The sequence below is a fragment of the Typopeltis vanoorti genome, chromosome 10 (assembly GCF_054136105.1).
Source record: "Typopeltis vanoorti isolate ZY-2024b chromosome 10, IOZ_Tvanoo_1.0, whole genome shotgun sequence".
Taxonomy (NCBI): domain Eukaryota; kingdom Metazoa; phylum Arthropoda; class Arachnida; order Uropygi; family Thelyphonidae; genus Typopeltis; species Typopeltis vanoorti.
Genome location: NC_143558.1, coordinates 134,381,191 through 134,397,377, shown reverse-complemented (window position 1 = coordinate 134,397,377; position 16,187 = coordinate 134,381,191). Strand labels below are relative to the sequence as shown.

The 16,187-nt window shown below is 34.1% G+C and overlaps 1 protein-coding gene across 2 annotated transcripts in view; it reads left to right on the top strand.

Moving 5' to 3' along the window:
* Nucleotides 1-16,187, top strand: part of LOC150102817 (transcription activator GLI3-like) — a 154,412-nt gene that overhangs the window by 129,739 nt on the left and 8,486 nt on the right. For both annotated transcript variants that reach the window (XM_090399258.1, XM_090399257.1), the window contains exons 7-13: nt 4,538-4,713; nt 5,608-5,811; nt 6,075-6,224; nt 6,508-6,672; nt 7,920-8,171; nt 8,951-9,139; nt 13,196-13,337. In XM_090399258.1, the coding sequence (XP_090255384.1) occupies nt 4,538-4,713; nt 5,608-5,811; nt 6,075-6,224; nt 6,508-6,672; nt 7,920-8,171; nt 8,951-9,139; nt 13,196-13,337 (1,278 nt within the window). The remainder of the gene's footprint in view (nt 1-4,537; nt 4,714-5,607; nt 5,812-6,074; nt 6,225-6,507; nt 6,673-7,919; nt 8,172-8,950; nt 9,140-13,195; nt 13,338-16,187) is intronic.

The window sequence follows — 16,187 nt, the reverse complement described above, 5'->3', positions numbered from 1 at the left end:
TAAATATATTCAGAACACTGTAATGTATTTACCTAATGTTGTTTGCACATAACGCACAAATAACTAAAGATTATGTCCTGTTTTGAATTGTCCGAGAATAAAATATCTCCTTATTATGGAAATCCCGGTAAACAGAATTATTAAACGAAGTATTGTATATAGCGAGGTAACGTTTCGAACTTGATACATTCTGCAAAAATAAAATAAAATAAATAAAATACAAACAACAACAAACTCGTGGTTCAGCGCTGTAGATTAAGTTTCAATAATGTTTGTCATTGTTGTGAATCTAGTGTTCGTTCGTACGATTTGTTGAATCCGTTTTTTATTTGTTGCAAATATCTTATTACAAATTTAAGCATAATCGGTCGTTAATTAAAAATAATAATTTGCAACAATTTCAGAATGGTGTTACTAATGCGGGAAAAACTGTAGACGAAACTTATTAGTTATACCCGCTGATATCTCCCAAATTTGAAATCCCCTTCCTTGATTTAGTTGTTTCTTTCGTTCTCAATGCTAAGTATAACAGTACACTCGAGGGGATAGCGTCCATCCTCAGAGCTGTTTAGCAGAAATTACCATAAATATTAGAAATATAATTAGAAAATTAAAATACCGAAATCCTATTTTACAAATTTTTTCTACGCATTCCATCTGATAAACCGCTACTATTCTATAGTAGGAAGGAGTAATTACACGATTTTAAATGCAGATATTTTCCCCTTCCAGTTTGTTACGATGTGGTACATTATGAAGCACTTGTTGACTAAAACTTCCCATTGTTTTTCATTCGTTCAGCTATTTCAGCAGTAGTTGTTAACATCTAAGACTGCAGTGCAAACAGATGCTTCTTCGTTTGAACTTCTTGGCACGTTCTCTTAATCATCATATCATGTCTCTGTTATCAGTAGCGGCGTTTTCTTTCTACCAAGGACAGGAGGTGATTTATAGGAGAACGTGACATTTTTACGTAAACATTCTTGGACTTTCTCTGCGTACTTCTTAGGAATTAATCCAACGTTTTCTTATCACGAAGAAAATTTATATTATTTTACTAGAACTCCCAACTAACTTTATGAATGTACCGATCTCATGACAATTAAAATACCAGGCGGGACATAAGCGTACGACAAATTATTACAGACTTTTAGGAAACTGCCTTTCAGCCAACGAATCGCTGACCTCATTAACAATAGCCCAAAAAAAAAGGAAACACGTGAGGCGCTCGTGGCCAGTGAATTGTAGTTGTTATCAACGTGCTCGATCTCTGCGATGAAATATTGTTACGTGGTTTGGATTCAGAGGCTAATGAAGGATCAATTATGACAAAACTGTAGATTTTGATTACGAGGTTAAGTATTAGGCACTGACATGAATTATATCTTTGTTATCTTTAGAACATCATATTTCCCTGCTTTCAGATATGTACCAGCAAAAACTTCTGAGTCACGATCTGTCCTTAGCACAGGATAATTTGCTTGAAAGTGCAAAATGAGCACTTTCAAAGTCCAGTTGAACAGGAAATAGGATAAGAGAAGAATTAAAAAAAAAACTACTCTTAAAATACCGAGAAGAAAGCTAATGAAGTCATGAAAAATAGATGTTCATTTTAACTTCTCGTTATTTCATTTATTTATTTTTATTTTCTTGGAACAGCTGCTCTTGAAGAGATCTAATTTCTTCTTGACATTGAGTGAGACCGCTAGAAAAAGTAAAAATATTTTCCATGAGAACTCCCTCCGCAAATACATCCCTTTTGTACTTTTACTTCTGATAGTTAGCGTAAAAAAAAAGAAAAAAAAAAAGAAAAAAAAAAAAGAAAAATTAATTTGGGACATGATCGAAACTAACAAATGATAAAATTATAAAGTAACGGAATGACACTTACGTTAGGAAAGAAAAACAATTGCTTTAAACCGGTGTTTCTCAACGTTTTTTGGATCATGCCCCACCTCAACGTCTAAAAGATCTTGACGCCCCACCTCTAGCATAATAGTCAGCCAAGTTATGAAAAAGTATAATATAAATATGTATAAATATGTGCGTGTACATTTCTAATTGACCCCCAAAATATTCAAATTGCCTCCCACGTTGAGAAACACTGCTTTAAACTTTCCCAATTTTGGGAAGTCATTCGACATAATAGTCCTCATTCCTGTGGCTCATAAAACTGTAATCATTTACATTTATTTTTTTGAATTCTAACAGTTGTAGATGGAGTTATCCTCCTGTAGTTGTCTTGTCTTATGCTTTTCACTGACCACTGAGGTTCTTTAACTGTGAACTTCACAACCATGACCGCTAGAGGATAAGGTGGTTGGCCCTATGCCTCCCGGTGTCCTATGTCTGTCAATGCGTGTGTTCACGGGGCCGGTTTGTCTGTTCTGGGGTACGAAAAACCCGAGTTTCCGGATGGGGAAAAAAACCCTACCTCCGTATAAGACCAGCTAACTCACCTTTAGTCGAAAGAGACCAGATAAAGGTTTCTCATGTCATGGACGGGAATCGAACCCGGGTCTTTCCGACCCAAATGCTTTCGTCTTTACCGAATGAACTATGGTGGCGCTCTCCTCCTGTGGTTAATAGCATAGATTGTAAGTGCTGTTCGTATTGTGTTTTATCTCTTTCGAACTGTATTGACGATGGCTAGGAAATCTAGCCGAAAATTCTACAAATATTAAATAATCGAAAGTGTTTCATGTTAGTGTTATTCCGTTACTTTATAATGTTAACATGTCCACGTACGTCTCAATATTTACTAACTAACGTAACATTTTCTTAAGTACATAGACGAGAAGAAATTAGCTGTTTGTAAGAGAAGGGTTGGAAAAATAAGGGAGAGGCAAAAGATCCATCTATACATTTAGCAGTTTTACATCTAATACTGATTTATTATTTTCTCATTCCATAAATTTGAGCGGCGGGGGGGTGGTGGATACGTCTAATAATGCCTCAAGTTAAGAATTGAGATATCTATTCATTACTTAGAACAAATCAGCATCACTGGATGAGTTCATTTCATGCGCCAGCGAAATGCCCCTTCACTAGATCATTTGATAAATCATAAGTTTGCCAACATGTTTTATTCCGAACAGACGGGAAAATTATTCGGAAAAAAAAAGAAAAAAAGACTGATATGAACTTTAAACGCATTATTATTATTATTTATTTTATTTTATTTTTACTGATTTCAGACATTTCTATATTTCTTCCAAAACGAGTAATGTATTGGTTTAAGCATTCTGGTTTGCCGGCCTAGCTGTCCGATTGGATAGCTTGTCTGCTCTCCAACCAACCTACTGTGGGTTCGTATCCCACAGTGGCATAAATGTCTGCGAAGGTCTTTAGATAGTAGATGAATTTCATCCCTGGTGCAGAACTACAGCCTGCTTGTTGGAAGTCTGGAGTGGCTTGAAAAAACAGTTCCATGTTTGATCGTCGTTTAAACAAGATTTCGGGGCTATGTAACCCTGAGCCAGTAAATGTAGTGGCTCAGGTGATATATATATATATATGTAGAATTATAATAATATCACAAAATGTAGAATTGCTTAGCAACCTTTTGTGGGTGGATAAAATCCGAGTTTAAGACGGATGTTCTAAAACTTTTTTTTTTATGTGATCTCAACCACGAAAGTTTGTAAACTTACAGTACATTAGTTATATAGGCGGACTAAAGGTTTGATAATAGGAAAACTTTGCTGTAGAGTTTATTTTAAACTGCAATTTAATAACTGCCGTTTGGTCTCCGTCATTAATGTAACATGGTTTGCAGCTGCAAGTACCAAAAAAGTTTCCGACCCTTAAATTAAGACATAAAGTTCTGAATGTTATGTCTATCTGTTTGTTATGTGCCAAAGTATTTGATGAAATTTTATTATATTAGCTGCTTGTTTTAGGAATAAATAATTGCATGGCATGCATTTAGATGGTAGTTGAATATAATTCTCTGGTATTTTTGAGATTTTTAATGGTATTTTTAATTCTCTGGTATTTCTTGTTTCTTCCATCTCGAACCCTATCGGTTTATCAACGTCAACACGATCCAAACAACCAGGAAACCTAATACGCAGATTTCACTTTCTTATATTATGCTTACGTATCACTTTAAATAATCATTACTTGCACAGTTAATCATGTGAAATATATTGAAGAGATTATTCATTATTATGTTTATTTTATTTATTTATTTGTGTATTATTTTTAAAATTAAAGACGAGTAATTGAGTCTCCAATTGAAATATATGTATAACTATTTTAAAGATCCATTCTAAACAATCTTGTAACTTAGAAACGAGTCTGCAGTTTACCACACTCCATCATCAATTCTTTTACAAATACAAAAACGTTTGCCAAAGTATTAAACCAATTGTAGCAAGTTTCTTAAAATTTTAATTATTGTAGCTAGTTGCTATAATAATTAAGATTTTAAGTCTTTATATCATCTGAAGGATACTGAAATTGAAGTTAGTCTTAAGTTTATGTAATTCTTAGTGATATAAACTGATGCGAATGTTTCTTCTTCGTACTGCAGGTTCCTTGAGTCCCGCATTAGGTGTGTCTCCTCCCACCGTGTTACCTCACTTCCACCAACTCCACCACCTCATGAGACAAGGACTCACTTCCCCTTTCCTACTTCCACCAGCTCCCAGTTTAGTACAACAACAGCTCTTCACTGGTCACCGATCTACCTCCGCCACAAGGTCTAAGGTAAGACTTTATCTTTCGATTGTCTTCAAACATTAAAATTTTAACTTATAATTAATGCACAATTAGGAGCATTAGATTAAATTACAAGAAGACTCAACTTCAGACCACAATCCTACTAATTTAATATTACGAGTAAAACAACTTTTTTTGTATAGAGTTGAACTAGTATTACGAGTTAGACACAACACGAAGAGGATGCTATTTGAATAACTGTATTAATTATTCAAATAACATCCTGTTCAATATAATAGAGTACACCCTGTTTGACTGACTTGCAAATATTATCGGTGTGCAGTAATATTTATTTCTTACTAAATGAATTTGAACAACTCTTCTTGGTCTGTTTAAAGAAGCACCCTTGTCCAGTTTAACTTTAGTTTAAGGTTATTATTATTTAAATTATCAACATTAATTAAATTTCACTTGTAAGTTCAATAGCAAATTTATCTGCTTGAATACCTAGACCATAATTTTTTGATATTGTTATGATAATACAAAACTCATTATATTGAGGAACGCAATGAATTCATACAACTTAAAATAAAGTAAACACAAAACGGGCCCTTAAGAAAGTGATAGTGGAATTATTTTATTTATCTGTTTACAGTGCAGCTCTTGCTTATCATAAAATTCACAAATGAATAATAATAATACCTGTAAGTACTGATACAAGTGGGTGATGCTTAATTTTTTGTAGTACTTACTTTACAATTTTTAAATCATAATTCCATTTCTAAGAAAATTTCCACTGAATATAACATATAACCAAAAATATTAACCCTTAGTGAATGTTGCAATGAACTTCTCTTACTGATATTTTTTTTATCTCATCTCATATTAGCGCATGCTTAGTAAGTTGTGTATTTTATATCTTTTGGCTTCTCTGTTTTAAAGGATGCAGGTTCACGGAGCAGTGATGGAACTCCTCAAACTTGTAATCAGGCCAGCACCCCATCTAAGACAGGTGATGCGGGAGACGAGGAAAAGGAGGTCGGAACAGATCTCAAAGATCTTCAGGAACCTGGAGATTTCATTGAGACCAACTGCCATTGGAAAGACTGTAACAAAGAGTTTGGTACTCAGGAAGAACTAGTGAAGGTGAGTTTTATTACTCTTAAGAAGAAAAATATTCTCATCCCTTTTTGTCATTAATACAATTATTTCAATTTCTGTCTGTGGTATTTAGCTGAAATCTAATTTCTAAATGTTTAGAAAAGAGAACATAGTTATGTCTCTGATAGAAATAATTAACAATATAATATTAAGATTATATTTTAATCCAAGAAAAAAGTCAGAATAAACTTTAAGCCTAAGTAATGCGGTGATCACAGAAAATATAAGCATTGATTTGTTATTTCTAGCATATAAACAATGACCACATTCACAGAAATAAAAAAGCATTCGTATGTGGATGGAAGGATTGCTCCAGAGAAGAAAAACCTTTCAAGGCTCAGTATATGCTCGTGGTTCACATGAGACGGCATACTGGAGAGAAACCCCATAAATGTACTGTAAGTGTATAATTTTTTGCTTGTTTTTTTCCTGAATTCGCTTGCAAACCGTAAATCTTCCATCAACGGAGGCCGATTAATTTTTAAAATAATAAATATTATTTTTAATATTTTAAACGACAGCTTATTTTTAGGTTACTAAAGGAATCGAACATATTTCTAAATTAATCTAAGAAAAATATTGCGATTAATTTGAAATGAGAAATGTTTACCTGATAAGCATAAACTTGAAATATAACTATTTCTTGAAATATAACTATTTTCTCAAACTTTGTACATTTAGTTCGAAGGCTGCTTCAAAGCTTATTCTCGGCTTGAGAATCTTAAGACGCACCTTAGGTCTCATACAGGAGAAAAGCCTTATTTGTGTGAGTTTCCAGGATGTACCAAAGCCTTCAGCAATGCTTCTGACAGAGCTAAACATCAGAACAGGACACATTCCAATGAGGTATGCATTTAAAAGTGTGTGTTTTATTTTGCAAATATTTCGAAGAATTATTTGAATTCTTCCATTGCATTTTTCCATGTGTGTGTGTGTGTGTGTGTGTGTGTGTGTGTGTGTGTGTGTGTGTGTGTGTGTGTGTGTGTGTGTGTGTGTGTGTGTGTGTGTGTGTGTGTGTGTGTGTTCTACGATATCGGCTATAAAGAAAATTTAAAAGAAATCCAACTATAATAAACTGAAACAGACGAAACAGCCATTTATCAATGATGTCTAAAATAATTAAAGAGGGTAAATGAAATATTAATGCGATTAACGTATAGATATAAAAGCCTCTCATGCCTTTACATGAATAAGGTTAATTTTGAATATTATTGTTATTATTATTATTACATGACACCTCCAAGGAGTCCAAAGACTCATTGAGGAAAGGCGCCTACTCTACAAATCTCCGTCTCCACCACTTAATCCACTAACTACAGCGTACCGCCACTACCATCATCACCTACACTAACGCCATCTATTGCTTACCACCACTCGTCTTTTTTGCCTATAAATTGCGTGTGTTCTCAAGGCCGATTTGTCTGTATGCGGGATGAAAAACCCGAGTTTCCGGGAGAAAAAACTCTCCGTATGAAATCCTCTAACTCACCTTCAATTGAAGAAGAAGAAGGGAAAAAAAAGACATAAAGATTCTTTTCATCACGACGAGAAGCGAACTAACGTCTTTTTCAATCGAATGACGCAACGTACAGTCGTTCTAAGCATACAGAAATTCAAATATGCCAATCATGGATTATAAATATACAAAGGTGCGTATAATAGCGTGATATGAATTTTTTACAATAAAAAGAAGAAAGAAAAAGGAATTCGACTAAGTACAGAGCTAAATAGTAGCATGATCAACGTATGACTGCATGCATTACAATTTAGTCGTCGTATTATTACCGTACAATTTCTCGCACCATATATACGTATTACATGAAGAAAGTTATGCACTTATGATAATATTGGTATTTTATATCAGGTGTACTAAAAAAGAGAAATAACCACGATGGGGTGCATATGGTTTAATCATATGGAACTTTGTTAGAGAAATAAGGCAGTTTATAACAAAAATACTGCATTTCTATTGTTATCAATGATCGTTGTATCACCAATGATTTATGTTTGCTTTGCTTTGCTTTAAATCCATGTTTCGTTTACAATATTTATTATTAATGTTTATTTATTTTCCTTTTTTTTTTTTTTTGAAGAAACCGTACATATGCAAAGCCCCTGGCTGTACGAAGCGTTATACTGATCCAAGCTCCTTGCGAAAACACGTTAAAACAGTGCATGGTCCAGATTTTTACGCAAAGAAGAAGCATAAGGGAGACGACCCGGACAACCACAAAGACGAAAAGCCTTCTGATGGCAATGAAGATTCCAGAACTGCAGGAGGCAGCGGCTCTGGTGGATTAGGGAATCAACTTGGAGTCTTTTCCAATCCCAGTGTAAAATCCCAGGTAAATGTTTATGCAGCTAAATTAACCTAAATCTGTAATATGAAAATAGTGTCTAAAGTTTTTCACGGGGATAGGATACTGCGATTGTCATTATACCGGAGTGTACATGTAAAGAGTGCAAAGGATAGGATGAAAACTCAAGTTTTCAGTCATATGAACGCTTGTGATTTAACTCTGCATTTTATTTTTGCATTTACCATTTCTCTCGTATATTCATCTTTAATAAAAATCCCCAGAGGAGGTAAATAAAAACAAAAGTTTTTATTTTCCTCTTCTAAAGTGAGATCTACATATTATTTCTGTCTACTTGAAGACAGAAGATGATCATTAATATATACACATTTATGGTTTTAAGGGCTGTTGATTTTTTTCAAATAAAGAATGCTCCATTAATAATAGTGGAAAACAGTTTAGCAGCGTTTTAACATTTGCTAAAAGGGTATCGCCTATTGCCTCTTCACTAGCTCCGAAGTCGGAGAAAGCGTTCAATAGAAATAATAATGTTGCTATTTTTACTCAATGTTAATAACTGATACTCTTATCTTGCCTCTTATTTTCATTTATCGCCAATGAATGCACTTAAATTACCTTGCCTGAAACGAGACGATAGCATTGACATAGGAATGCATTTTGGCAACATCCTATCACCCTTTGTTAGACTCAAATTATCTGTTATTATACCATAACATGTGTAGTTTTAGCTGTTTAATTTTCATGAACGCGCTGTCAACATACTTGCAATAGTTTGACAAAGATGACTGTGATTTAATTTTGAACAGGATCAGTATCCATCTCAGTCAGAGCAGACGCCAGCCAGCGACGTTTGTCACTTCCCTGAAACTGTGGAACAGACTCAGGTAGAAGTCCCCATAAGTGATAATTGCGTGTCCACCACAAGCGGACTTGGGATAGGAACCGAAGCCGATAGCTGTTTGGATATTGAGGAGCGGAAAGAATTAGAAGCCAAGGTAAGGAACTGTCGCTCATAAATTCATGTTTACCATGAAAAGTTATTTCTTGAATCTTTATTTTATGAAAAAAAATTAAAAGATTAATATTAAATCACGTACTTGTCTATTACTACCCTCTTCCTTCCCTTCAAAAACATTAAATAAATAAATAATCACGTTATATGTCCCGCGTTATTCGGAACTAACTCTAACCCCCTCCCCCTTTAAAAAAAAAAAAAAGAAATCCTGGATAATAATTGCAGAAAATACGCTACTGATGTTATTGGTCTTAATCTTACTGTAAAAAAACAATCGAGACTTTAATTTTTTAAATTAGAGGATTATGTTGCTTCTTCGTATCTTCTGACTAAAAGAAATAAAAGTTCATTCTGTTAAAATACATTAATATAGCATAATTTAATAGTTTTATCATCATTTTATATAAATAGAACTTCATTAGCAGTTCACATTTATACACTCAGTGACTGCTTTATTAGAAACATTTGCTTGCATCCATTTTCCTTTTTTATAATTACCATGACTCGTTTTTACAATATATGAAGAAATAGTAATCAGTGAAAACAAAAAAGCATTTATGGATTTTGGAATGGAATCGGGTGGATCAATCCGCCTAATTTTTCGTTTCACTTCATCCGAACATCTGTAGCAGATAGATCGAACTTACCTTGCGCACTCTTGCTAGATAGAAGTATAATTCCAGATGGCAAAGCTGTTGAAAATTTGCTGCTGAATAGTTCTAAGTGTCGGAGTGCCACCAAACGATAATTAAAATAGCAGGCATGAAATATCTTAAAATAGTGTTTATGTAATATGTTGCATTTATAGAGCAGACGTCATCGTGCGTTTCAAGGAGTTTTGAGAAGCATTGGTTCTACACCCTCTGTCCAAAAAGAAACCGTTTCCTTTCATCGGCAAATGAAATGGAGAGAAGAGAAAGAAGTCACCGGGTGCTAAATCAGGTGAATACGGCGAGTGATCCAACACACAAACTTGGTTTTTGCTCAAAAACTGTCTCACAATACTCGAACGATGAGATGGTGCATTATCGTGCAAAAGTGACCAGCTGCCTGCATCACGATATTCATGCCGTACGCGACGAATTCTCGTTATCAATCGCTTCAAAACTTCGAGATAAAACTCACCATTGACCGTTTGGCCATGCGGAACGAATTCTTTGTGGATCTCTTGGAATCGTAGAAACAAATCAGTATTGTCTTTATTTTTGATTTCTCCAAGTGACTTTTTTTCGGATGTCCCTCTTCTGGTGACGAAACACCACTTTTCGTCACCAGTAACGATTATTTCAAGGAAGTTTGAGTCCTTACGAGCGGTTTTAATGAGGTCCTTGCAGTGTTCAATTCGATACATTTTTTGGTCGTCGGTCAACTTGTGGGGAACAAATCCCGAATTCCTACGAAGGTCCAAACTTTCGGTCAAAATGTTGTGCACAGTTGATTTTGGAATCCCCAATTCATCTTCCATCAATCTCACGGACGATTTCAGGTTTTCTTCGAAGAAATCACGCACTTTTTTGATGTTAACTTCGCTCAGTCCAGTTTTTGGACGGCCCTGCTTTTCGTCGTCCTCAAGCGTCTCACGACTACTTTGAAATCGCTTAAACCACTAGTAAACATGAGTACAGGATAAGCATTCATCACCGTATGCTTTTTGAAGCATTTGATGCGTTTTGGTAAAACTTTTACCAAGTTTAACACAAAAGTCAATCGCAGCTCTCTGTTTGAAACTCATTTTCCGACAGTTTGTCAAAACACATTGTCACCCTTGGCAATATAACTGGACTTCTAATGAAACAAATGTCATAAACAGTTGACACAACACTAATGAAGGTTGCCGCATTCGACGACAAAAAGATACAAGTGGCGCTACTAGTTTCTTCTATTTTCGAAAAGTTCGGTTTCTTTTTGGACAGAGGGTGTACTAGTATCAGGAGAATTATATTATTGAAAAAATATTTACATTATCTCTAACAGACTGCCCAGTCATACACAGTTGGTTAATAACCTTTTGGTGTTTTCTCCATATCCTTCAGTCATCATGACGCAACTGGTGCAGCTGCAAAACTGTGATGCTTAGCAGGGATTTCTACTACTCCTACGAATGAGACCTGGTCGTCTGTTACGGCCAAGTTGTTTAGCTTCTTTAATTACCCTATAATTACCTACTTTTGGTAATAATAAGATAGTTAATTCTATTATCATAGCCTATGGTATCTATGAATGCGTGTGTGCCTCGGTCGGTCGATCATTCTGATTTGCAGGAGGAAAAACTCTTCCACCATCTCATGAGACTTGGGAACTCACCTTCAGTCGAAAAGCCCTCATAAAAAAATATTCAAACCAGGGATGGATTTTTAATCCATCTTTGCAACCAAAGGGTCATCAGTATCTACTGCGCTACGAATGTATATGTATACTTGGCTGTTGTAGCCTTAACGAAAAAGTTATGATTATGATAGCCTTAACGATCATATTATGTGAATCATAATAATGAGGTCCGACAAGTTATGTTATTAACCACTTTTTTTTTTTTTGAGGGGTTTAGGAATTGTTTTAAAGTACGTTCCATGCAACTAAAGATATGAGACGAGTGCATTGTGTCTATCAAATGCTTATGCTCCTGGCATTGCAGGATTAAAAAACCCGAGTTTCAGAGAAGAGAGGGGGGGGGGATAATGAAGGAAACAGCTACAAAGTTCAGTCTGTTGATTTACCGAAATAGCAGCCAACTCGTGTACAAACATTCATTAAAAACGTATTATTAGATTTGCCAAATATATGGGCTATGTATCTGTGTAAATATGTGAGTGATTTCTTTTGTTTGACTATGTTTCAATTATTTCACTGCGGGATTATGTAAATCAGTACAATAAATTTGTATAATAGAATACACTCATGGGAATAATGGAAATATATTACACGATTGTAATTCAAAGTAAATGTTGATTATTTGCTGTAGAGCCAGGTAGTTTCGTAACTATTTTGTTTAGTACAGGTTCAGTATTTGTATTTTAAGTAGGTTCTGTTCAAGATTAATGACACATTTTCGAGAAATTAATCTCACTTCTAACAGTTCGAATACTTTTGTTCTACTAGTCTATTTACAAAACCTATTTAAAATTCTTGAAATTCCCAATTAAAAATTCTTCAATCATTTATTCTGTCTGTAAGCGATACAGCTAAACTGAGGTTTGGTTAATATTTTTTTAATAATCAAGCCATTATTTTTTTAGATTGTTTTCTTTCGAAATATAATGGTTTCATTGAAAACGGACCATCCCTATCTATAAATTTTTAAAATGAATTTATGTTTAGTTTATGCATAGGTTGTAAAACACTGGTACATTTTATTTATTGTGAGAACGTTTTTTTTTTTTTTTTTTTTTTGTAAGTTTTGAAAAGCACATTTATGGGTGTCTCTAAGAGAAAAGCAGGCCATGCTATTTAATACGTTCGTTCTATTGCTAATAACGAGTTCATTTTCCTGAATTTGCATTCAATTTAATGTAGAGTAAACACTGGGAGTGATAGAAAGAATATACAAATCACTGTGAAAAAGTGCTGTGTTTCCTAAATTTCTTGTTTCTTTTTTTCAGATAAAAGGCTTACATTGCTATCTTTTGCTACATTAAAAACACGCAACTTCGCATTTTAGTTTTTATTGTCACTGTGCACAAAGTGAATAGCAGATAGGTAGCATTATGGCAAATAAAGTGCACATTACGGAGGGAATGCTGAAAGCTCTTTAGTTAAATATATTTTGACTGGATGGTACATGTTGCTGAAATCCCATAGTGGTAATCGTACCCGATTAACCTTAGGTGTAGATGAAGATTTGTAACATTCTTAAATGGCAACATGAACCATAATGTTTTTTCAAGAAAAAATTTTCCCAATCTACTTAACATATACTTACACGCTTGATATATTCAAGCCTTGCAAAGTTTAAAAAAATGGAGAATAATTGCTTTTATTAGTATAAATTAAAGCTATGAATTTTATTGTGATTACTCCTACTGATGTTACTGTTATTTAGATAGAGGATTACCCAGGTGTTGTGACCTGTTCGCTAGGACCTGGAAATAATAGTGAGCCATCTAGGGACTGGTTAAGGGAAAATATTCATGGCCCTTTCAAATCAAAGTCTTCTTGGCTTCCTCGGTTGTTGCCATCAGGAGGTAAACTTTATTTTAAAATTTTACGAATTCAAAATGGTTAAATGCTCCGTCTAATGGCAAAATAAATTGCTTATTTATAACAATATCAAGTATCATTTAGAAATAGCTTAGAAGGAGATTGCAGTATGATTGCTAAAGGATGGGAGAAAAAAAAAGTAGCAGCTAGACATTGAATAAAATGTAAAAGTGAAATAAATGGATTACAAAGAGCTGACATACGATTTGTAACAATTTGAATTGTGTTTTGTAAATTATCAGAAGCACTAAATTATATGCTCACTGAATAATTTAAACACCAAACAAAACAACAACAACAACAAATGAAACAAACTTTTGAACTTAATGCACAAATATGCGAAACTTGTTGCCCTAATAAATCATTTTTGGATTTTGGATCTTTAGTAGTAGTACTATTCCATTAAAACATGCTACCGTATTTATTCGAATATAACTCGTCCTCGCGTATGTTTCGCACCCTTGATTTTACTTTACGAAAAAAAAAGAAATAAAAAAGTTTGGCATATAGTTCGCACACGAAAAAAAGTTTAAGACTTTAAGAAATAGATAGTGAATGTTATTATGGCAGTTTCAGATATTTTGGAATTCTGTTGAAGAGAATCAGCATTTCAACTCAACAATCGTCGGCTTACCATTGTTGTTGAGTCACGTGATCTTTTGTTAAAGCCACACCTATCATATGCATAGAAAAGGAAGCAAATGGGCAGTGAGAGTATTGACTTCTACTCTCGATGTTGGATTGCGCGGGGGTGGATTAAGATTAAGAGACCATCATTAGAACTGTTGTGCAACTGAATTTTGAGCGCTTGGGACATGATTTTGCAAGAAATAATTAAATTAATCACAGAAGCATTGTGGCTAAAAGATTCAAATATATCGCGTGAAGAAAGTGAGCCGCCGATCGCTTAAATAATTAAAATTTAAATTCATTCATTTTATAAATAATGTGAGCAATTATAAATTATAAATTAAAAAACTGGACTGATGATTTAATTATAAACGTCAATTTCGTTTTTTTCTGAAAAACTTTAGTTCCCGAAAATCCCTGCATACATCTCGCACCACGATTTTTTTAACTTTAATTTTTTGGGGAAAAGTGCGAGTTATATTCGAGTAAATACGGTATTATAAACTTCTCTCGAAACTTTCAACACTTAATATAACGAAACGAACGATAGGAGTACTTGTGAAATAACATCTGTTAAAATTATTTACGAACATTGACACAAGAAAAAAGTGAACTGCGATTTTGTTCTTAATAATCTGCTCACACCAAAATCTCGGAGCTTTGTTGGATTTATAGTTTCCAAATACTGACACTCAATTAACAGATTTTGGTGTCACAGTATGAGATTAAGATTCATTGTAAAATGCACTCGACTGATCAGTAACGAGCTATGTTTTTTTTTTTTTTTTTTTTTAATTTTTTTTTAATAACACGGTTAGACAAAAATAGTATGTCAGAGAGAGAGAGAGAGTTTAAAGTTATTTTGCGTTTCTTCATTACCGGCTTCAGGAATATGTAAATTTTTGACTGTTCAGTTATTTATTTAATATATTTGCTTACTACGCTTCGAAAGACCTATATTACGAAAATAATATAAAAATGCTTAAAATTAAAAAAAAAAATGCTTGTAGTCCCCCTTTCCAGTATTCATTGGTGAATTGAAAATCAAGTCTGAAAGAGAAATTTATTGCAGAATTTACATATTTTTAAATATAAAGTTGCCAAAATTCAAGGATAGGAGAGGGTTTCCCTTATGCTGTTGACGGACATCCTCTCTCAATTTACGACTTACCATTTCAAGCAACTACCCGCGTAAGATTGCATTTCTATAGGACACGAGAATATTAACATAATACTTCCTATGGGAATTATTCTCGTGTCCTATAGAAATATAGAAATATTTAATGAAAAATTAGAAATATATTTAATGTTTAATTTGTTCTTTGGGGCCTCAGTAGCTCGGTTGATTTCGAAGATGAGCTTTGGTTGGAAAGGCCTGTATTCGAATTCCTGCTGGGGCGCGAATGACCTTTTATCAGGACTTTTCAACTGAAGGAAAATTGTTGAAGGTGAGATCAACCGAAGTGATAATACACTATTAAGCAGATAGAATTAACTTCTCTAACATAACCTAATTAGATTTCAAAGAAACCAAGTTACTTGGCCGCAACAGCAGTGGCAGCTCATGGCTTGAAATCGTGGCGGTGCTGCAACTTTCGAAATATACATACACACTGTAAGTATACGTGTTTGGATAAAATATCAAAATTATGGTAAACAATTAAACATGAAAAAATATTGTTTATTATCGATAAAATTATACAGTTTGGTATAATTCAAAATTACTTAAAAATAAAATCCATTATCATAACACCAATAATGTTCTAAAATAAAAACTATTTTATTTTAGAAACATTTTGCTTATCGTGTTTAGTAAACACGATAAGCACTACGAACACTCTACTGTTGGCGCAAACTGCATATAAACAACAGTGGAACTGCGCGACGGACAGTGCCTCATTACGCTAATAGCTCGCATCTCACTATGACGTGCATACACTTGCGCGCGTAGCAATATGACACTGTGGTAAACACAGTGCTTCTAGCGCCATTCGCCCTCCTAAGTGCCACAAGATGGATTTTTATTATTTTTTATACAAAATAAGACAATTATATAGGATTGTTGATGATAATATTAAACATTACAAGCAAATATAAATAAATTAATAAATATATTTATATATCGAGAAAAATTAAGGTGCTGCAGTTCCACAGTGCCTATGCACGAGCCTCCCCTGCGCGACAGGCCATTGTGCTTAACAAGC